The 24992-nt window shown below is 39.3% G+C and overlaps 1 protein-coding gene across 1 annotated transcript in view; it reads left to right on the forward strand.

The window, feature by feature from the left end:
- PRKG1 (protein kinase cGMP-dependent 1) overlaps positions 1-24992 on the forward strand; it is a 1157583-nt gene that overhangs the window by 1105307 nt on the left and 27284 nt on the right. The window contains 1 exon segment of the mRNA XM_074232273.1: positions 1238-1334. Within this exon segment, the coding sequence (XP_074088374.1) occupies positions 1238-1334 (97 nt within the window).

The raw sequence follows: 24992 nt of genomic DNA on the forward strand, positions 1-24992 counted from the left end.
TCTCTCTCTCTCTCTATCTATCTGTCTGTCTGTCTGTCTGTCTATCTATCTATCTCCTTCTCTCCCTCTCTCTCTCCAAATGCTCCTTCTTGGTATTTTTTCAGGGTCATCCAAAAGGAACTCAAGTCAAGATTTTAATCCTAGTCTTAACCTTAAAAAAGTTCCTTCTACTCTCAATTTCCTCATCTGTAAAATGGGCACAGTTGTATATATGTATATATATATATATATATATATATATATATATATATATATATATATATATATATATATCCCCTTTCTCATGGAGGCACAAGAAAGGAAGATCTTCAGAAACCCTACCAATCCTCTAGAAATGTGAGCTCTCAGTGGTCCCTTCAAGGTCTGTACAGTAATAAGGCCTCCAGGGACTGAAGGGCATGGGTTACACTGGACTTTGAAAGGCCATCTGTCTTATGAGATGGCTAAATGCCTCCCTTCCCTGGCTTCAGTAAGTGGGAGGATCCCCTCCATCCATATGCCTTCCTATCCTTTCTAAAAATACCAGGGCCTCCAGCAAGCAGATATTTTGGGAAGCTCACATTCACTAGTAAGACCATAGGAAGCTTTTTTGGTCATTTCCATGAGCTGAGATGCATGTTTAATGAGGCAAGCTTTGGAGCCATGAGGCCATGCAGCATCTAGAAAAGAAGCTAGCTGAGTTCACTTGCTAGAAGCATCTCTAAGCAAGCATTAAAACCAGAGAGCAGAAAAGAGAGTTGGTTTTTATTTCTTTTTTATTTTTATTTGGGAGAATCCTAATATGCTTTGTACCTCAACCCACAACTTTCAGAGAATCTGTCAATGATTTCTCTTTAGAGACCTCAGGGATTTTACAGTTTATAGAAACTATTACCAACCTGTGGATAAAGGGACCTCCTGAAAGGACTCTATCATCCAAAATACTGAAAGGCAAGGGGGGAAAAGAGAAGAACAAGACTGAAAAAAATGTGGAATTGTAACTTTTCCTTGAGACCTGGAGGTGAGGATGCATTGGGGGTGCTTTATATTATACTACTGTGAAAAGCCAATAAAGGCCATTCTTCCTAAAGGGGACCAAAGAAGCAATGAGTATGAGAAAAGGTGGGCTCTAAAGAGACAAGATGGAATTGAAGCAGGTAAATCCTGTCCTCCAGGCAGGACATACAGGTACTTCTGTCCGGGGTACTCTTGTTTGCACCTCTAAGAAATTTCCATTTTTTCGCATCAAAAAATCCAGATATGAAGCCGAAGGGGCATTCTTCGCCAATCTGAAGCTGTCCGATTTCAACATCATCGACACACTGGGAGTCGGAGGTTTTGGACGAGTTGAGCTGGTAGGTGACTCATTGCTCTTTGTTTTCTGACTTTTTGCTGGGGATTGGGGGTTGGGGGGGCTGTTTCAGGTTTTTATCTTCTGATTGATTTTACTTCAATAAAAACTCTCCTCTGACTACCTTGCCCAGGGTCATGCCAGCTTAATCCAGTAAATTTGCAAATAACTCAAAGCAGGCAGATTTAGATTAGAAATGTTTAAAATAAAAAGAACACCTAAGTACCTTGTCAGGACTTCCTATCTCTTAAGGAAAGGTGAAACAAGGTGCTTGAAAAGGGGACTCATCTAGGGTTTTTTTAATTTTGTTTTTTAACACTTTCCTTTGCTTAGGGGTCCCTAAGAGTCTTAACAAAACTAGATGGTCAGTGAATAGAACACTGGATCTGGAGTCAGAAATTCCAGGCTGATGTCAAGCACCTACTTGGGCTAGTCAATGAGATTCTATTTGCCTTAGTTTCTTCTTCTACTAAGTAGAAGAGATATAAATTGGTGAGAAAATGAGATAATATTGATAAAGCTCAGTACAAATCTTCAAATGCTCTATGAATGATAATTTATTAAAATGCTTTGTCATCTGAATGTGCCATTTGAATGTTGGCCATTGTTTTCATAATGAGAACTAGGAGGTTTATATAGCAATCACTCTGAGCTAATTGTTTGCAATTATTATCTCATCAAATGATGAAATAAGCTTTGCCAAATATAAAATCCAGGGTCATTGTCACCTCAAGAAGGATACACGTGCTACAGGTTGTATTTGTTTTAAAGAGTCACTTGATGGACTTGAGGTCCAGTTCAATCTGGGATTTGTCAGCTACAAAAATGCAAGATTGGCGTATTCATGGTAGATTGGCTGCACTGGGAATCACACAAGTGGCATGATTTAGGATATGCTCACCTTCACCACCAGCTACTTGTCTGACCTGGAGCAATTCTCTTGTCCTCTTTGCATCTCAGCTTCCTCCCCTAGAAAAGTTGAAACTTTGGCTAGATGATCTCCAGTGGGCCTTTCTGATTCTTAAAAAAAAAAAAAAAAAATAGATTCCTCCTCTTTCCTCATCACCATCAGATGACCTTTTAATGATGAAAGAGCTTTCCTTTTGGAGTTGGCAGACCTGTACTAGTTTCCCAGCTCTGCTACCCATTACTTTTGTGACTGTAGACAAGTCATTTTTCCTCCCTGGACTTTTATTACTTATTTAAAAGTAACAGACTCAGATGAGAATATCATCATCCCCATCAATTATAGTGTCAATTATTTCATGATCTTGAAGGGTGACAGTTTTCACTTATGTGGATCTTGGTGTTTATAAGAAAAATATTTATATATTTACAGCTGCCATGTCACCATGAATAAATTATTTATCACTGTGATGATAAAAAAAAAGATTTTTTTTTTTTAGTTTTTGCAAGGCAGAGGTTAAGTGGCTTGCCCAAGGCCACACAGCTAGGTCATTATTAAGTGTCTGAAGTTGGATTTGAACTCAGGTACTCCTCACTCCAGGTCTGGTGCTCTATCCACTGTGCCACCTAGCTGCCCCGAAAAGATTTTTTTAATGGAAAGAAAGACATGAATGGACTCTAAGCTACAAGAGAGTATAAATGATGATATATTTCAAATTTCTCAGGCTGTGATCTAAATAGCTGACAAATATTACCTTCGCTAAAGCAAAAATAAAATTCTAGGAGTCACCCATCATCCCAGAGTCATGAAAGCTACTAGACTCCAGCTGAAAGCAGAGATTAGTTTTCCTCTCTCTGCTGAGCCCAGAAGAACTGACATTTGACACCAATACAGTGTGCAGGACCCTCCGGTGACTTGTATACAATTCAGTAAACAAAGTTCCCGTTGCTATCGGAAGAATGGAGGAACCCCTTTCCCTCAAAGCTAGGAGGTCATTAGCTATTTCGAGCCTTGGTCCCTGAAGGTAGCATTGGCCACAAGCTGTTCATCTCTCTTAGGGTCCAGCAGCAAAGGCTCCAAATCCTAACAGAAACATTCTATTCAACCACCATTAAAAGGCATAAATTAAAAACTGTAAAGGGACCTCAGAGACTGTCCACTCCAGCCTTCTTGTTTAACAGAGGAGACAACTGAGGCTCAGAGAAAAGAATCATCAAGCTCATTTGGTTAAGTAGTTAGAATCAGAGGTGGGATTGAAATCCAGTTGGTCCAGTTCCAAATACTGTGTTTGTGTGTGTCTTTCTGTCTTTGTCTGTGTGTGTGTATATGTGTGTGTGTGTGTGTGTGTTCACTTCCAAACACTCTCTCAGCTCTAGCAAAATGTTTAACAATTCTCCTGTAACATTTCCAGCTTCAACTTTGGTCTCACGAATCTAAGCAGATTCAATGAAGGCATGTTAGTGGCTTCAGTGGTGGCTTTTGAATTCTGCCAACTTCTCAAGTTTGATTTTTTGTTTGAATTGTGTGGAGAAGGCCTTCAGAGGGGGAGTGTACTCAGGAGAGGATTAGAGTGAGAGACAGTTTGAATCCCACCTCTGACTCTCCTTAGCCATGTAATCAGGGTGTGCCACCTATTCTCCCCGAGAGATGTGGATAATCATCATCAACATCATTGTAGTGCCTCCTTCGAGAGACATCATGCCTCATCAATATAGAAAGGGACCTGGAAGACTGGTCTCTATTCCCTCCTCTCACTTTTTCTTTTTCTGAAGCTTGGTTTCCTTATCTGTAAAATGAGTTGTTACCAACCTCAAATAAGATTATCTCTGTCAAACTCTTGGCAACACTTTACAGACTAAACGGTAGTTCTTATTTAGAGAAGATTTATTGTCTTGGGTGTATTTTTCAAAAGTTGAACTTAGGGGCAGCAAGGTGGCGCAGTGGATAGAGCACTAGCCCTGGAGTCAGGAGTCCCTGAGTTCAAATCCAGCCTCAGACACTTAAAAATGACTTAGCTGTGAGCCCTTGGGCAAGCCACTTAACCCCATTGCCTTGCCAAAAAAAAACTAAAAAAAAAAAAGTTCAGCTTCTTTTTTAAGCTCTAAATGTTCATCCATTCCAGAAGTAAATATTAAGAGGAAATTGTCTGATCAATAAAGCACAAACATCTTTTGAAGTCAGATACTTAACGCATGAGGTGGCTAGGTAGTTCAATGGATAGAACCAGGAAGGCAGGAGTTCTAATTAAGTGACCCTGATTAAGTCACTTAACCCTGTGGCCTCAATTTTCTCATCTGTAAATTGAGCTAGAGAAGGAAAAGGCAATCCACTACACTATCTTTGCCAAGAAAACACAAAGAGTCAGTCGTGACTGACCAGCAAGCAACAGCAATACAGTACATGGTACTGGGGACAGAATGGCAAAAGTGAAACATTGCCTTCCATCAAGGAGTTTATATTTTAATTTAGGAGAAAACACCCATAGGAAAATGGTGATCAGGGAAAGGCACTTAAGTCCACCAAGTTATAGGGATGGCGAAAGGGGACATCAGGGAGTCAAGAGACACATCCCACCCAATGACAAGGGCAGAATATTGGTTCATCACTTCAAAACTGAGGAAGGAAGAGGAGGGAAGGGTTTATAGCTATAAAGATTATGAAGGAGAAGTCTGGAGAGTGGGGAGTGAAGCAAAGTATGATGGCCAGGGTTTTCTTCAAATAGAGGTCTCTTAAAAAACAATCACCAATCAGAGCAGTAGAAAAAAGTCTCTCCATGGTAAAGCGATTCATTTGGCAAGGAGGAGATAGCCAGAGAGTAGAGAACAAAGTAAATTAAGTGGCTAGAACTCTCCTGAAATAATGATCTGGGAGAGGCAGTGATCAGTCCCTGGGGCCCAGGACAGAAGCAGGAAAGTGAAAGAGATGTCCACAGAGAAGAAAGGGGCTAAAAATACTAAATAGAACATTTCGTATTTTGTCCAAAGAGCAATGGAAGCCAGAGAAATGTCTTCCAAGTTGGCAGTGATATGGTCATATGGCTTTGGTGATAACAATATGGCAGCTTTCTGAAGGAGGAATTGGAGAGAGACTAGATGAAGGGAGACCAAGGAGGAGCCCCTTAGAACAGATTAGATTGGGGGTGATGAGAAGCTGTATAAGGTTGTTTGTGGTGTGAATGAATAGAAAAGAATAAATACAAGAAATGGTTATAAGATGGAATCAAATCAATTTATTGGATACTTGGAATACTTGGTGGTGCCCTTGACATAAATAGATAAATTAGGAAGAAGGGAGATTTAGGGAGAAACATGATGAATTATGCATTGAACCTGTTGTGTTTGAGATAACATAGATGCTTATTTCCAACATCCAGTTGGAAATGGTTAGTAGGCAAATGATGATTTGGGCCTAAAGTTCAGAGGAGAGACTGAAGATAGATCTATAGCTAGAACAAGAGATAGATACACATATGGTATGTATATACTTATAAACCCTATCGATACATAAATAAACATATTTACGAATATATATATATATATTTATCCTCTCTATACCTATATCGTTGAACTCATAGGAGCTGATGGTATGACCAAGAGGGAATAGAAAGACAAGAGCAGAAGACACACAAAAACAACCTTGTCTATAACTACATAGAGAGATTAGGGGGTAGATGATAAAAACTAAAGGGGAGAATGAGTCAGAACCGAACAATATACAGGAAGAAGGCCACTCAAAAGAAGTTTCACAAAAACTCACTAAGGAGAAACCACCCTGAAGGAGAGGATGACCAAAATGCTAGATTCTGCAGAGTCCTCAAGAAGAATGAGGACTGGGGAAAAGCCAGTGACTTTATCAGTTGAGAGATCATTGGTGTCTTTGGAAAAAGCAATTTCATTAGAATAGTGGTAATAGAAACCAGATTGCAAGAGGGGGAGAAATAAATGGTATATTTTGAGATAAAATGGAGATCAGGGTAACAACACTTTTTCTTAGGAGTTTGCTTTGAAAGGGAGGAGATACAATTTAAAAAGATGAAAAAGAAACAATTTTAAGGCTACAGGCAATCTTGTGTGTACTACTAGTGAGCAGGGAAAGAGCCAGTGTATACAGAAAGATTGAAAATTAAGGAATGAGGGGAATGATCAAAGGAATAAGCTCTTGGAGGAAATGGGAATAGATGGGATCAAGGGCACAAGTAGGATTGGCCTTGGCAAAGATAACAGCCCTGTTATCCTCTAAGTCTAATGCAAAGGAAGATTTTGCTTTCTATCCATCCAGTCTAAGGCAGACATGATATAAAGGCACATTTTATAGTTATCTGCGTTAATGGAAATTCTATGATGGCACAAGTCATGATTTATCTACATTTTATATTTCCCCCAATAGCCAACACAGGATTCTGCATGCAGCTGGTGATAAATAAATGTTTATTGCATTATAAAGGTTCCTCCCATTCAACACAATTCAATTCCACAAGATTTTAAGCATCTTCAAATGTGCAAGAAATAGTACTAGACACCAAATACAAAGATAAACACAAAACAATTTTTGCCATCAGAAAGCTTACAATTCTGTTAGGAAGATAAGTCACATACACTGGTGAGTAGACACAGAGTAATATTAAATACTAAATATTTGGGAAAGACAACAGTACAGAAAATACTGCTGGGAGAGAGATTAGGAAATACAAACAGGGAAGAAACTGGAATCCAAATCCATAAGAATTTCATATCTAGTGCATTTACTTAATGTCTGAGGATGATGGTAAACTGAGTTCTAAAGGAATCACTCCTAGAGCTTATCTTGAGAATTTAATAAATTTCTTATGAGTCACAGAATGTAGAATGGAAGTTGATTTATCAAACAAACATTTATTTAGCACTAATTATATAGTAGATACTTGGCTAAGTGCAAGGGATTCCAAGAAAGACACAATCAACAAGAAATGCAAAGAAATACACCCTGCCCTCAAGGAGATTACATTTAAAAATAATTTACAATTAAAAATAATTTTAAAAAATCCAATACCACTAAGTTCTCAGTTCAGAAAGAGTCATCCTTCTAGCTTATCAAAAAAGCACCTTAAGCTATTTTTTTTAAATCTCCACCCTCAAACTAAAACTTTATTTTCTTTGGATTCTGAACTTTTCCCTGCCTTTAACCCCATCCCCGAAAAGTCACACTTTGAACCCTGTGATCACACAGAATCTCTAAGAAACCTCCAAGATCTGAAACTCAAAAATTCTCTTTCACCAAGATGTTTTCCCCTTCCACTTGCCCTCTCCCCTCGTTCCAATCTAATTCATTATTCACCCACTTTGGGACTTTGGAGTTTGCAAAAGAATTTACATACATTACCCCCTCTGAGTTGCACAAAACCTCATGAGCATGGCTCTATAGGGATTGTAAAATCTATGATATGAAGAAATATGAAGAAACTGAGTCACAGAACAGAGCAGTGAGTCATCCTGGGTCAATTAGTATATATCAGTAGCTGAATTCTAATCTCTCTCTCCCTCTCTCTCTCCTGTCTCTCTCTCTCTGTCTCTCTGTCTGTCTCTGTCTTTCCTCTCTCCTCTTTCTCTCTGTCTCTCTGTCTCTGTCTCCCTGACTGTCTCTGTCTCTGTCTTTCTCTGTCTCTTTGTGTCTCTGTCTATCTCTCTGTCTCTCTGTCTCTCTCTCTCTATCTCTCTATCTCACACACACACACACACACACACACACACACACACACACACACACACACATATACACATCCTGGATTATCATCCCCATTTATTCATATAATGTAACCACCAAGCAAGGAAAAGATGCTAAAGTCACTTTATATAATGCCTGTACCCTCTTCACTGACAATTCAATAAAAACTCGGAAAGTATAAGCATCTCTATGTTTCCAAAGAAAAGCAGATCTTAAAATAAGCCTCAAGGGCAGTTTTTAATAAATTATTTTGCTAATAAAACCCTTTGTCTCTTAATTTATCATTTGAATGTAGAATTTAAGTACCTTGAGGAGAAAGCCTGCTTCATTTTTGACTTTATATTTCTAGAACCTAGGTTAGGGTCTGGCATATAGATAGATGACAGAGAGAGAAAGGGAGAGAGACAGAGACAGAGAGGAGAGGGGGGAGGGAGGAGGGAGAGGATAGAGAGAGAGAAATATAGGTAGTATCTAGATAGAGGTAGGTGGAGAGATAAATATAGATGATAGAGATATATGAATAAATGAGAAAGATACAAAGGTTGATAGAGAGATACACAAATGAGAAAGAGAACTGATAGAGATAGGTAGGTAGAAGGAAAAATAGAGGTACATGGATACGTAGGTAGATGAGAAAGAATTTATTATGTTTACTGTATTCTAGACACTGTGTGAAGGCCTCAGGATACAAATAAAAGCCAAGCAGACAGTCCCTGCCCTCACGGAGCTTACATTCTAATGGCAGAGGAATCTGAAAATAGGAGGGGGGGGCTAGAGTTGGAGATGTTCTTGGTGTGCTCTGGAGGCCCAGAACTGAGGGAGATATGGTCAACAGTGGTCCATCAGTGTCCAGGATGCTTTCAGGAATGGAGCAGACCTTACTGTTGGGAAAGAAATGGCCGGAGTGGAGAGAGCAGGGCTAACAATATCCGGAGAGTGACAAAGTAGGTGCTAAAAATCTGACTGGTGAATGATGGATTGATTGGTACTTCCTAAGTTCATGTGTCTTGACTCCATTTCAGCTTACTGTAGGCTAAATCTCTCTCTCTTTGAAAGCACTCAGGTCCTCTATTAGACAAGTCTTCCTTAAGATAGATGACCTGACGTTAGGACTTTCCAGAGGTAATCCTTTCCTCTGAATCAGATCCAGTTGCTCCAGTGCTTTCCTATACTATAAGCCCCAACAAAGCACAAGGAGCAAATTGTCTTTCATTCACAGGCCACTAGCTAGTCCTTCATCTAAGATCATAGTCCCCAAACTGGAACTATCCTGGTGGTTTTGAAAAATTCTGTTGTATAGACTGTTGTTTTTAGGCAGAGGAAGAAGACATCTCCCATGGCTAAGGGTATTCCACAAATCTGCCTATTCATAGGGTATCTTTTGGGCAGTCATGATAGACCATGTAAACAAGGAAGGAAAAAAAAATAGAACAGGACCAAGAAAAGCATCCTGCCAATAACTAGGTGCTAACTTTAGTGTTCAAGGCACTTGGGTTTCCTTGTTATGTAACAGAAGGGACTTCCCAGGAGGAGACACTCCATGCAAGGAAGCAACATGTCAGGGACACTGGCTGCCAGGAGTTCTGGGCCCTGAAATGCAATCTCCACAGGGTCACCACTCAGGCCACATGAAGCAAATGACTGATGAATGCCAAAGGTAGAAAGGCCCAGCAGACATCCTGAGCCCCTGCCCTCCAGCCAGAACCAGACACCCCAAGGAGACTCCAAGAATATTCTGACTCCAAATGTCACCTTTTCTTCAATTTAATCTTGTTTGGTTTAGTACTAAAATGAAGGAAATGGACACTTCCACAAGAGTTAAAAGGGATGTGGAAGTGTCCATTTGACCTTAGTCTTCAACAGAAATCAGAACGAATCCCAACAATTGAGAGTTTTAATTTCCTAAAGATCCAATGTAATGTCAAACGGTAGTGTTTGCTAAATTTGGAAGTATGCTGGAATCCAAGTTCTGACCCTATTTGTGTGACTTCAGGAAACTATCCTCAGTTTCCTCACTTGTTTTGTTGTTGATTTTTAATTAGAGAAATTGGGCAAGATTGTGGAGAAGTAGCATGGTAGAATGAAGAGAAGGTTGGATCTGGACTCAGGAGGACCTGGCTCTGATAGGCAAACCTTTGGCACATCATTTAACATCTATGGACCGATTTAATCAGCACACAATAAAAGAGTAATAAAAGGGTTTTCATCCATCAGTCTTTCAAACCCGAAATTAAATAAGATTCTAGAGAGATAGTGTGGTGTAGAGGGAATTGTGTTGGGTTTGGAGACAGGAGGACCTGAGTACAAATGCTGGCTCAGCTAGAGGAGGCTGGGAAGCTCAGTTGACCTTTCTGAGTTGCAGTTATATGTAGAATAAATATAACAATGGTATGTGTGCTCTCCCAAAGTTGTGGGGAGAAACAAATGAAGTCACGTGAGTGAGGTGCATTGAAAGCCTAATAGTGTTGTTAAACGTGAGCCATTATTATTGATGGTGTTTGGTGTGTTGGTGATGATGATGCTTGCCCTTCATTCTTGTCAAAGACCATGACATCAGGGAGGTGATGCCATGACAAGCAAGTGACCTGAAATGAAGTGAAGGGGTGCTGTGCCGAGTCACCAGCCTCATTTACCCCTTTCAGAACCATCTGGGTCAAATGGTCAATCTGAATTAGGGTGACTGGAGATGACCCTGGATGCAAGGTAATCAGAGTTAAGTGACTTGCCCAAGGTCACACAGCTAGACCTTGTCAAATGTCTGAGGTTGGATTTGAACTCAGGTCCTCTTGACTCCAGGTCTAGGGCTCCACCCACCAAACCACCTAGTTGGCTTTGTTGGATAATCTCTAAACTTACTTTCAATTCTAATCCAGTTACCTATGAGCTGCTACTGACATTGATCGTATTCCATTCTTTTCAAACCCAAGTCAGCAAAAGTTTGTTAAAACTACTCATTTTGTTCCAGGATCACAAAATTCATTTTTCATGTAGTCTATGAAGGTTGTTGAAATACCCCAAAGCATTGCTAATCAGATACTAATAAACAGTGGTCATGTGTAGGGTAGGTATAGGTACTAGACTTATTATTTTATTGATATAGGGACCTCTAGGCTGAAGAAACCTGGCTGGTGATGAGGGGCACCTTCTCTGCAACCATAGCCTTAAGGTGTTGCCTGGGGCTCTAGGAAGTTGTGACTTATCCAAGATTATACATTGTCAGCAGAGGTCAGAGGCAGTATTGCAACTCAGGTGATCCTGACTTTGAGGCCTCTCATGTCTATCTAGAAAAAGGTCAAGAGCTCCTCCAATGCTTCACTCTCAGTTCAGGAGGCAGCCCTGGCTTCTTGCTGCTGGTGATCTTGGTCCGAGCTCTGGGTGGTCCTTCTGTGCCAGAAAATACTCAAATGCAGATTTATCAGTCATTTTTTCTTTTTTCATAAACCAGCCTAAGTTTGGAAGAATTCATTATTGAATAAGTCAGATTATCCATGCTCATTAAATTATGAATTTATATAATCTATACAAATAAAGTCAGATATGACTTTATCTCACCCACCTCTTTATATTCTTTAGTATCATAGAACCAAGCTTTAGAGCAATGGGAAACCACAAAGGTGGCCTAGTAAGACCACATAGTTTTCCAGATGGTATAACTGAGGCCCAGAGTGGAAGAATGATTACATCTTAGGTCTAGATCAAGAAAAGACATCCAAGCCCATCTAGTCCAATTGACAATTGAGAAAACAGACTCCAGGAATGTGAAAGGGTTTGCTACCACTCATAAAGGTTGGACATGACTAGAATGCCTCAAAATGAGTGTTCTACCCACCAAGCCACACTGAAACTAGAATTCTCACTCAATAGTATATATTAAATATGCTAAATATATTCTGAACTCCCTACAGCTAACTTAGGGAAAAAACTTAGGAATTAGCCATTTTGCACACTGAGGTGGTCCTCTATGTGGTCTTAGAGTATTTGTGACTCCATTCCACATCTTCTCTCCCCAACTAAACTGTGAACCACCAGGAGTGGGGACCACCTCTGGTGCTTCTCCTTTCAAAGAGGCATTGCTTCATTCTTTGTACTTCTATCCCTGGAATCCAAAGATGCCTAATAAATTCTAATGGGTGGATAGGTAGCTAGTGGATAGAATGCTAGACCAGAAAGATTCATCTTCCTAAATTCAAATCTGCCTCAGAAACTTATAAGTTGTGTGTTCCATGGCAAGTCATTTAGCCCTATTTTTGCCTCATCTGTAAAATGAACTGGAGAAGGAAAGGGCAAACCACTCCAGTATCTTTGACCCACCCCCCAAAAGAAAAAAACCCAACAAAGTCACAAAGACTCAGACCAACTGAAAAATGCCAAAACAACAACAATTAAAGGATAGCTATTGTAACCTCATTTTACAGAAGATATAAAGACATAAAATAACTTTTTCACAGTCCTCCTCCACAAAAATGAAGAGTTTGGTTGGCATATTTCATTTAATTAGACAATAAAATTTCCCAAAATTAATTAAATGAAGGGAAAGAAGAACAATCAATGGATTTCGTGACATGTCCATGATGTTGAACACTAGATTCAAATCAATCAAAATCATTGGTATTTAACTTCAAAACTACATGAAAGAGATCTTTCAAGAAGCAAAGGAAGAGAGAAAAATCTCATATATATCAAAAACCCAAAAGAACATAAATCTGAATTCCACAAGATTTGTCAACCAAGATAAGTAATGACAGAAAGAGCTGCAATTTGGCCTATAGAAAATCAAAAGAAATTAAAGGACCACAAAATCATCTACCCAGAAAAATTAAACCAACTTTATGAAGGGAGTAAATGACTATAAGTCCATAGACTTGTGGCAGGAATAGACTTTGTATGTCATCTAGTCCCAAAGAAGTAAAATGATTTGTTAAAAGTCATTCAATAAATGACAGTCAGGATTTGAACTGTATTCCCCCTTTCACAATGACTGTAATTTCCCCTCATCATACTCTACCTTTAAAGATAACATAATAATTTCAGTAAATTGCAAATACATAGCCCATCCTCTGTAAAGTTTATTAGATTGCAAGTTTACCCAGAATGAAGTAAATCACCAAGGTAAACTCAAAGCAATCTTTTTGCCATGAATGACTAATCACCAACTCAATTTAAATTTTATAGAAAGATAGAAAAATAACAGTAATGTTGTTTTGATCCATAACGATCTCATTTTAAACACCTTCGGGAGGAAAACAAAGCTGCAGAGATGTCTGTTGGCTTGATAAACAACCACCTTAATGAAATCACCACAGGAGGACGTCAAGAGAATAAAGCATTGATTGGATTAACTCCAACTCCAGGGTGAGCCTCATAAGGGAAAATAAAGTCAGTGATAGAATTGTTGGGTTAAAAATCAATGGACACAAATGAACTTCAGGACTGTGAAGTTAGGCAAATAATGAGTATATCTATTTCTATGCAGATGGATGGGGAGGGGGCTGGATCTCTGTTCAGGGGTTGATGTTTAAGGACTTCTCAGCAAGGGAAATTACAAGAAAGAAACTCCTGCCAGTGTAAAGGTCATCCGCACTTCCACCTAGACTCATAGACAATCCCTGGTGGATAGTGAGAGGTTAATGACTTACCCAAAGTCATATGGACCTGATTGTTAGGAGCAGGACTAGAACCCAGGACTCCCTGATTCTGCTCTGATGGTTGCTCTCTAACTACCACCCTTCTACTCTGTCCCTCACCATCTCTGTCTCTGTCTGTCTGTCTCTCTTTATACAGAGATATATAGTTATATATGCATATATACATATGGATATATGGATATATTTATATAATTTATATATTTCTCTATAAATGCCATCAATATTTCCTTATATGATGTAAATAATAAAAATATGAAATACATAAATGATATATACCTACACATATTTATATACATGCATCAATATGAAGATAAGAAATGTTATGCACTGAAGCCAAACATTTGCTACCGTGTAAGCACCATATAAATATTAACTATTATTATTATTTACAAAAACAATAATAATGGTTGTCCTTCATTCTCAAAGAAGACCATGACATCAGGGAGCTGATGCCATGACAAGTAGATGAATTGGATTGGAGTGAGGGGGGTGCTGTGCTGGGTCCCCAGCCTCACTTGCTCCTCCAGAACTATCTGATTCGAATCAGGATGATTGGAGATGGCCCTGGATGTGAGGCAGTCAGGATGAAGTGACTTGTCCAAGGTCACAAAGCTAGCAGGTGGCACGTGTCTAAGGTTGAATTTAACTCCCCTCCTCCTGATTCCAGGGCTGGTGCTCTATCCTTGCTGCCCTATTTACAGAAATATAGAGGAGAAAAGAGAGGAATAATTTTATTTTGATCATAGGATCATAGGATCTTTTAGTTGGAGTTAGAATGTCATTACATCTATACCGCTCTATATACATAGAATGAAACAGGTACAAGAAGGCCAATGACTTGCTCAAGATTACCAAGGAAATAAGAGTGAGGTGACATTCAAAAATCAAGTAACAGGAAGAGAGAGAGAGAGAGAGAGAGAGAGAGAGAGAGAGAGAGAGAGAGAGAGAGAGGAGAGTGGGTGATTAATGAGAGAGTATTAGGAAATAGAATTCCGTTTAAAAATTCATATTTTTAAGAGGGGGAAATTTATGGTATTGTGTTTAGTGCTCTGTGTGTGTATGCTAAAATTTGGAAATAATTAGTACTAATGAAGTGGGCTAGTTTAAGGCTAAGTCTAGGAGTTTAGAATTGTGTTTTGAAGAGAAAGTATCAAAATAAAAGTTCAATAGATTTTTGAATTGTAAAAGTTCTGCGTAGATTATATTTAATTAAATTCAAGTCTTCAGACTTTTCTTCAGAAGGATATTTGTATTCATTTTTTGAGTCTACTCAACTCTAGCTTTCATTTCATGTTTCATTATACTTTATTAATAATAATCATCCTAGATAATTTAAAAGAGTTGCATTGCCTAGATTCTAACTACTAAGTCCTGAAAAAAATAATATTAGAGTGTATTTAATTTAAATTTTATTTAAAAATCTGACCTTGAATATAGGTGGATTTAATTCTCTTAAAGAGTATTACAGGGGCTGCTAGGTGGCATAGTGGATGAATCACCGGCCCTGGAGTCAGGAGTACCTGGGTTCAAATAGGTCTCATACACTTAATAATTACCTAGCTGTGTGGCCTTGGGCAAGCCACTTAACCCTGTTTGCCTTGAAAAAAAAAAACCAAAAAAAAGAGTATTACAGAATAAAAGAAAAATACAACCCAGTGATACATAACCTACAGGAAATATATCTTAAAAAGCTAAAATTTTCCAGGCTTTAACTGACTCCAAGGAATCATGCATTTCAGTCATTGTTTAAGACAAAGCTAAATTCATATTAAAGGAGATTTAAATAAAATTAGGGACTATATCATAGTTAACAGTGAAGATTTTTTTCACTGATAGTGAAAGAAGATTATTATTAAATATATAGAAAGATACCTGCTATTATAGCAACTAAAATTTTAAAAGAAAAACTAACTGATTTGAAAACAAATTGAGAGGGAGGAATAATAGCATTGCCTGTCAATAAAGTAAATGAAATGAAACAAAAAGATAAAAAAAAGACTTGATGAAACCTTGAAAAAAATCCTATATTTTATAGGTATTTTGAAAAATAAAAGGAAAATATGGAATTTTTTTACTTAAAAAATAGGACACAAAAAAGTACAAATAGATTCAGAAAAACATAAATATTAAAGACTTTATGCAACATAATGATGCAATAAAAATAGAAATTTATAAGAAGAATATGATAAATGATAAACAGGATAATTTTGTTTTTGTTTTTGTGCATAGTATCTCCCCCACCCCAGGAGCAAACAAACCCTTTAGGCTGATGACTATTTTTGCCTTTTCTTTGTATCATAGTACTTAGCAAAATATGTGGAGCATGTCAAAAGTTTGAGAACAAAAAATGTTGTTAAATAATATTTGATTCAAAGAACATATAGAAACAAAACACAAGATTTGGAGTGGAGATGGATCTATAATTTTATTGGCAAAGAGAGCTTTCATCCTTGGAACAATAACATAGAAAGTTTCATGATGGAATTATATTGGAAAATAAGGCTGATTCATCTGTATGTGGCCATATTTTGTAACCTACAGTAGAGAAGGTTCAAGAATGATATGAGAGGTGGCTAGGTGGCACACTGGATGGAGCACCAGCCCTGGAGTCAGGAGGACCTGATTCAAATCTGGCCTCAGACACTTAATAATTACCTAGCTGTTGTGGCCTTGGGCAAGCCACTTAACCCCAGTACCTTGGGGAAAAAAACCTTAAAAAAAAATGATATGAAAGCTCAACTGACATGGGGAAGAGAGTGACCCCCAAAGGAGTGAACTCAGAACTATGACTGTGTCAGGGAAGCAGATTAAGGTTGAATATAAGAGGGAAAGCTTGCTAAAACTTGGAAAGAACTCAAAAGTGGAGTGAACTGTTTCAGGAGATGACATTCATGGACATTTTAGAAATCTAGTGGGTATCCAATCCAACCCATATTCAGAAGACAATCTCCACTATGATGCACTCAAAAGAATGCTCACCGCCTCTAAAGAAGCTCCTTCCAACTTTAAACAACTTGAAATTCTGGCAAGGTTTTCTGACATTGAACCCAAAGTTTCCCTTTGCATTTTCCATTGCTTACCCCTGGTCCTTCCCTCTCTCCATCTTAGTACCCCACCTCTCTTGGTCAGTGTGTGACAGATGGGCTACTATCAAAAACCTTTTTTTTGCCTTAAAGGTGCCAGACACATATCAGTGATGATGATGATGATGATGATGATGATGATTATCAATTATGCCATCTGAATCCTATACCCATCCATAAATGGGCATATTTTATAGAGATGCAGGTGGCATCTGAATGTACTCTGCAAAGAATCGTGTCAGCTGTTTTCCTCGGTGTAAGCCAATGTCATAGAAGTCTCTCAGAAGGATGCCCACCTGGAGACTCCAGAACTTGCTCTGGAAGGAAACTGTCTCACACCTCCCCCTTACCCCCCATGCCTCAGTATCCCCAGAGGAGCATGGTTCTCAACAAGAGGCATGGCACATAGTAGGGACTAAGGGGCATCCGGAAGAAATTCACTCTGTTTGAAGGGCCCAGAAGAGCCTCAAAGAAATGACAGAATTGTTGCCAGTGTTCTTGTCTGTCCTTCATTCTCCAAGAGAACCATGACATCAGGGAAGTGATATCATGACATGCAAGTGAACTAGGTTGAAGTAAGGGAAGGCTGTGCAAAGTCCCCAGCCTCTCTTTCTTCTCTGATCATAGACTAGTTCTGGGAGAGGTCAAGATCCAGGAGATGAGTGCCCAAAGTTTCCTTGGCTTAACAGCACCAGACCAGGAGTCAGGAGGGTCTGGGCTCAAATCTGACGTCAGACACTTGACCTCACCTCCAGGGTCATCTCCAGTCTTCCTGATCCACATCTGACCACTGGATGGGATGACTCCAGAGGAGAAAAGGAGGCTGGTGACTTAGCACAACCCCCTCTACTCAAATCCAGTTCATACCTTTGTCATGGCATCACCTCCCTGACATCATGATCTTCCAGAGCGAAGGACAGTGGGCAGCTAGGTGGCATAGTGGATAGAGCATAGTGGAGTCAGGAGGACCAGAGTTCAAATCTGGTCTCAGACACATAATAATTACCTAGCTGTGCGGCCTTAGGCAAGTCACTGAACTCCATTGCCTTGCAAAAAAACCAAAACAGAATGAAGGACAAACAACTCATAAGGCATTATAATAGACATTGAGGATGCAAAATCAAAATGAAAAACAGGCACAGGAAGCGAGGTGGTGCCAGAAATCATGTTAAATATCAAGTTAAGACCTGAGTTCAAGAGTGGCTCCCAGGCTACCTAGACAGGCCACTTACTACGCTTGGTCTTGATTTCCTCATCTGCCAAATGAGGATTCATCGGCCTCTCGAATCTTTTCCAGTTCTCGATCTGATCCACTATGAATTCTGATCCCAGCCAAGAGAAAGGTCTTCACCACAATAGAGTAATAAGAGTAATGTTAACATTTGCAGTTGTATAACACTAGAGCTTTTCTAAATGCTTAACAATAGTAAGTTAAATGCATTATTGAATTTTATCTTCATAGCAAGCCATCCTAAGAGAGGGCCAAATGTTTTCCTCATTTTTTCAGATAAGGAAACTAACTAAGCCTTGGAGAGGTAAAATGATTTTTCCAGGGTCACATAGTCGAATAGAGTTGAGGCAGAGTCTCCCTGCCAACAACAATTGTTCTAGTGACTGAGTAGGCATTTATGCCTACCAGACTCTTCAATGCCCTTTTCATATGATTTCCTGTATTATGGCTCTCTGTGCTGTGCCTACCAGACTGTGAGATCCTTGATGGCAACTGACTCTCACTGAAGTCAATAAAGATGCGCAGAGCAGAAAGTCAGACCCAGTTCATCTACTTCAGCATCTCTAAATAAATGCCCAAGATTTTTTCATTTTTCTGCGTTTGCCTGAGTCATCTCTTGTAATCCCTGTGCAAGAGAAAAGATGAAAGGTCAGTGTTCTTAAGATTTTCCATTCATCCCCGTGAGACAAGCCCACTTCTTGTTCCCATTATGGCACTTTTAAAAAAATGACATGGCAGCCCTTAGAGTCTCCTCCTCTTTTTCTCCAAACTCACCAGGTTAGGGAAGCCCCCACTACCAGACATTCTCATCATTTAGTTGCCTTGTGGCTGACTCATTTGCAATGGATCACAGAATGTAGAGCTAGGACAGATCTTGAAAATCATTCATTAGAGCCCTTTATTTTACAGAAGAGGAAACTGAGTCCCAGAGAACACAGTCACCTAGAAAGTAAAGTAGCCAAGCCGGAATTTGAATTCAGATCCTCTGCCTTTGGATCCAGTGCTATTTCCTATGATTTGCCATATCTCCTCAATTGTGCCTCACTTTATTTTTTCTCAGCAAGCTAATAAACAAAAATTTTGATCTAAGTCAAGTGATATAGCCTCAAAGGAGTTATTGAACAATTAAGTTCTTTTTTTTCTTCCTTTAAAATAATATTAATAGTTAACTTCTATAAACTGTTTTAAAGTTTACAAAGCATTCTCTTCACCTGCATTATCTACTTCAATCAGGAGAGGGAACCTGGGAGGGCACACATTCCATTTCATTTGAGTCAAAAAGCACTAGTGTTTCTGGCAACTTTCCCTTTCTCTTGACCAGGGATATACTTTAGGTTTTTTTGGAGAACATTTCTTAGAACTCACCTATGAAACTCAAGAAAGTTGGTGTTTCCATCATCTATCATAGAATGCAAAATACTTCACAACTTTAGATCACATTGCTCAAACTTTTCTGGTTTGACATAGCCCTGATAATGTCTTTCCTCCATTATTCCCCTCCCCTCCATAGTCTTCTTTTTTTCACTTATATGGAGCTGAACAGGGCCCCTGCCTAGTCACCCCTGTCAATGCCTACCACTATACACTATCCTAACCAAACTGTGTTATTCAATGTAATGCAAATATGAATTGGAATTTCCCACTGCCATGTCTTTGCTCGAACTGTTCCATCATGCCCAAAACACCATCCCTCTTCCTCTTTCTCGATTGAATTCCTACCTGTCGCTTCAAGTCCATTTCCATTGTCATTTCCTCCAGGAAACTTTCCTGATTTCTCTTTAGGAGATGCCATAGCACTGGATTCTGGGCTCTTTAATGGATTCTTCATATAATATCCTGCAATATGGTTCTCTATGCTTGTTTCTCATCTGCCTACTATACTATAATATCCATGATGGTGATGCCTTACCTAAAGAATGCAGCTCCCCAGGTTCATCACAGGGAGTAGCACAGAGGAAACATATAATAAATAGTGAATGGGTTCAGAATGATGTAAAATTGTAGTCCTTCCTTAAGCCTGCGATTGTAAGGATCTAAGTACCAAGGCAAGGGATATGGGGGTAAGGGGGGGAGCAAGAACCAAGCCTGGGTCTAAAAAAAATGCAATGACCAAGCTTGACTCCAAAGAGTCCACCAAGAAGGTCCACCTCTGGCTCATTTGCAGAAGGCAAGGGGAGGGGGTACACTATAAGTTGGGAAACATTATATATCATGTCATACTTAGCAATATATTACTATTTTGAATGAATCGATTTCTCCCCTCCCTTTTTACCTCCTGTTATAAAAGAAATGACTATCTGGGAGACAAGGAAGAAGGAACATATTAAGAAATATAAGTGATATAACATTAAAGCTATGAAATGAATTTTTAAATAAGCTAAGGCTTCAAAAAACTTAAAATGATATAAAAATGTCTGTTTTATTGTCCATGTTCTCGTTGGATTGTCAGAGATATGAGATATTCAGCTCTTTCTTGCTTCTCTTCCCATTTATTCATCATATGGTACTCAGTTAATCCTGAGGTTTATATTTTAGTTTTAGACATTGTCTCAACAAAGAGATTCCTTCCAGTGTAGAGAACTGAATAGCGTAAAAGAATCTTGCCCACCTGAATGAGTAGAGGAACAATGCCTCCACCCTTCTCTCAGCAGCTGAGTTATTTCAGGAATGCTGGAGAACGTCTCCATGTCATTTCTGCAGACAGGTCTATGGAAAGTGAAAGATTCGAGTTCCACAACTGACCTCTCTGGCACCAGTCACCTGACCTCTCTGGGCCTCAGTTTCTTTAAGGATCCCTTCATATGTCTGTCAAAGTCATTATTTATTCCTGATATGTCTTTAATCAATCTAGCAACCAATTAATTTTTATTAAGCATCTTTTGTGTGTCAGTTACTCCCCACCTTCAAGATTTAATAGATTGAGTTAAGATGACAGATTTTCTTTAACAGATATAGTTGTCTGTGCTTGAGCTTAGTTCTTCACTTAGCATAACCTGAGGTCTCCTGCAAGGAAAAAACTCCCTAACAAATGACCTAGAGCCTCCAACTAGAGATGATAATGTTTGCAAAGGGTTGTTGGGAGTGTCTAGGAGTCTTAAGGAATGACTCTGATTGCTCAAAGACTGTTCCAGTCAAATATATAGTCACAAAAGTCCTGCCAAAGTGGGCAGCCTCCACGGAAGGGATGTCATTTGTCTGACAACCAGCCCAATTGAGTTTAAAATATCCCTTCATGGATACATTCCCATGGGTCCATGAATCTGGACTAAAAACATTTGCATAATTATTTTCACTAACCTCTACTTGAACTTTAGCATTTTCTTTGATTTTGAATGTGGACAAAATAATGTGAGAAGGGATCCAGAGGCTTCACTGTACTATCCAAAGGGGATCGTCATCATCATCATCATCATCATCATCATCATCATCATCATCATCATCATCATCATCATCTCTCTCTCTCACACACACACACACACACGCACAAACACAGAAATGGTTAAAGATCCCAGCTCTAACTTGTAGTTAACAGAATAATTGGCATTTCTATAGCCTTTAATGTTTGAAAAATCATTTATGTTTAAAGTCTCTCTTGAAATCACATGGTCTTTCAAGATAAGTCCTGCAGGTAGTACTATCTTTATTTTATCAATAAGGAAACTGAGACTTGGGGACAAGGAGCAGTTTACTCACAGTCACAATAGTGGTCAGTGTCAGAACAAGATCTTGACCCTAATTCCAGCATTTATTTTTTATCAGCCGAAACCAGGGGCAGGACGAGAGTAGGTCATTGACATGTGAAAGACATGCCTTAACTCTCTTTGATGACCTTTTCAATTTTGTCTCCATGAACCGGTTGGGACAAGGAGTCAGTTATGTGGTAATCTTATCTTCTTTGACAGGTCGCCTGTCACCGTGCAGGAGACACAGAAATCTACAACCAGGGAGGGCAGAGCTTTTGTAAACAAATACTGGTGACTTGGATTCTTCACACGAATTAGTAGGGCAATGGAAGTTCTCCCTAAGAAATCAAATCTGGCAAAGGGATCTTTTCAAGAGAGAAAGAGCAAGAAAAATTAATGGCATATTGCAGGAATTTAGCAGCCAAAATGGTACCTTGGACAAAAACACACTCACCATTGGCACTTTGAATACAAATGTGCTCAGCTTGCTATCCTTTTTGGACTTTTAATTTCCTGTGCATCTGCCAAGCTTAGAATCCAGTCATTAAATTTCTGTTGAACATAAGCCCTTCCCCTTTTGTCCCTCATCACAAACTTCTGATGAACTTTCCCCATACTATTTATAAGGCTGTTAGCTTCCAGTATATGGAGGTCTATAAATAGTGAGGATGATTGTACTTGGGTCACAGAAAGATAAAACCATGTACTTTAGGGAAAAAACACACACACACACACAAACTCTCTCTCTCTCTCTCTCTCTCTCTCTGTTTCTGTGTGTGTCTCTCTCTGTCTCTCCTCTCTCTCTCCCCCCCTCCCCTCCCCCTCCTCCCTCTTTCCTCCCTCTCTCCTCCCTCTCCCTTTCCCTTTCCTCTCAATGCTGCAAGCCAGTCAGTAGAATTACTCCTGGTTTCCTCATATTCCTCAATTCTGTAGAATCTATTAAAGTTCTGGCCTAGTGGCAGCTGCTGCTGTATTTGATCAGATGTTTTGAAGCAGGACGATAGTATGGAGAATGTTAGTTAGTAGGTCTGGCAATACAGAGGACTTTGGTTGAAATCTCACCTCAGATATGGATGGGCTCTGTGCCTCTAGGCAAGTGGTTGAACCTCTCGGAACTTCAATTTCCTCATCTCTTTTTATCTTTAATTTTTTTCTTTTCATCCATTTGTAGAGGCATATTCCCAAGCTACAAAATTTCCCTCCACTCTTCCTTCCCACCCCCCTCCCCTCAGTAGAGACCAGTCAGGTTAGCATTTTACATACATATTATGTTAAACATATTACAAATTAGTCATTTGGGGCATGAGGAATTATGATTAAGGGAAAGAGATACAGAAGAGTTCATTTTTATAAAGTGTTTATCAGATTTGGTAGGGGTGGGTTGTTGTGTGTGTTTTGTTTTGTTTTTCTTCCTCTGGTTGGGGATAATACAGCCTATTAGCAGTCTAATGCAGTCGTCCTGGCTCTCGGAACTGCTAGAGGAGCTGCTCCCACCCAGGCCACTCATCTCACAGTGGTGTTGTTAATGTGTCCATTGTTCCCTTGGTCAGCTCCCTTCACTCAGCATCAGATCCCACAAGTCATTCCATGCTTCTCTAGAGTCTGACCATTTATGGTTTCTTATAGAATAATAGTATTCCATAGTATTCATGTACCATCACTTGTTTAGCCATTCCTCAGTGGATGGGCATCCCCTCCGTTTCTAATTCTTTGCCTCTACAAAAAGAGGTGCTGTAATATTTTGGAACATGTAGAACTTTTCCCATTTTTACAATTTCTTCTAGTTATAGCACTAGAATTAGAATTCCTGGGTCAAAGGGTATAAACAGTTTTATTGCTCTTTGGGCATAGTTCAATGTTACTCTCCAGAAAGGTTGGATCCGTTCACAACTCCACCAGCAACACATCAATGTCCCAATCCTCCCATAACCTCTCCAACATTGATCATCTTCCCTTTTTCTCATCTGGGCTAATCTAATAGGTGTGAGATGATGCCTCATTGTTGTTTTAATTTTTCATTTCTCTAATCAATAATGATTTGAAGCAATTTTTCATATGATTATATATAGTTTTAATTTCTTCATTGGAAAATTGTCTGTTCATATCCTTGGATCATTTATCATTAAATAAGGGAATTGAATCTGATAACATCTAAGATTTCTTCAACTTCTAAAGTCATGACCCAATTAGGACAGGAATACACAGCACAGGAAATTTAGGACAAGATTCCTTTTTTATCATAGTAATGGTCAGACCAAAACAATGACAAACTTTGATCTGTAAAACAACTCAGAGATTAACAAGGGCAAAGGGGGATTTCTAAAAATATTTTTGGCATGTCATAGATTCTTTGATCAAACTGGTGAAGGCTCCTTCTTTGAATAATGTTAATAAATGTATGGGAAAAAATACTAAGAGGATTCCAAAGGAAAGAAAAGGTTGGTGAAAATACAGATGGAATTTTATTTTCCCATACAAGTTCTCAGATCCCTGACCTTTATCTGTAGATCCCTTGGAAGTCTATGAACATCAGGGTAAGGCTCCAGATCTAGTCTTAGCTGAAGCCATCCCTGAACGAGAATCCCCTTAGCAATATATTCAGAAGGTGGTTGTCCAATCTTTACTTGAAGGTATCTCCTGATGGGGGACCCAGTAGCTCCTGCCATCTCAGTGAGTGGGAGAGGCACAATTACTCACTGTAGTGACAACTTTCCCTTAATCTTACCTCACAGTCCTCCACTAATCCCCCCCCCAACTCAAAAAAAAATTAGACTTGCCTCTTGGCTACTACACACAGCTCTGTTTTAGCCTCAAGTGAGGATATTCCTCTGCATAGCTCTCACTCTGCGCAGAGAGTAAGTGGTTAATGGTCACACAGCAAGTCAGTAGGAGAAGTGTGCCTGGAAGCTTTCTGAGTCCAACTGCAGGACTCTCTGATAGGTACACAGGCTCTCTAAAGACAAGAGAGGAATGATTTCTCAAAACCCGTGGTCAGATCCAGCATTTTTCATTATTAGTTATAATCTCCTTGAGGGCAGGCAATATGTCATATAATCAGAAGCACAGAGTCTTGGAGTTTGGATGGTTCATCAGGGACAACCAGTTGAAGCTATCGCTAAATGGCAGTCCCCTCTGCAGTATATTCAGAAAGTAGTTGTCCAACCTCTGCTTGTAGGTGTCTCATGATGGGGGGAGCCAGTAGATCTCCTGGTCACGGACCTCCAATTTTAGCCTCTGTCTGTGTTGACCTTGGACTGATTCCCGTTCTTCTTCCCTTTATGGAAAGCAGACTGGCCTGGCAAGAGAAGAGCCCCTTTTTTGGTACTGCCCCCACCCAGGGATATGCTGAAAGCAGATCTAAATACAATTAACAGGTGGTGCTCTAAAATTCTTTTAACCATTCCTGATGCCAT

This window comes from Macrotis lagotis, chromosome 4 (assembly GCF_037893015.1).
Source record: "Macrotis lagotis isolate mMagLag1 chromosome 4, bilby.v1.9.chrom.fasta, whole genome shotgun sequence".
NCBI classification, from domain to species: Eukaryota; Metazoa; Chordata; class Mammalia; order Peramelemorphia; family Peramelidae; genus Macrotis; species Macrotis lagotis.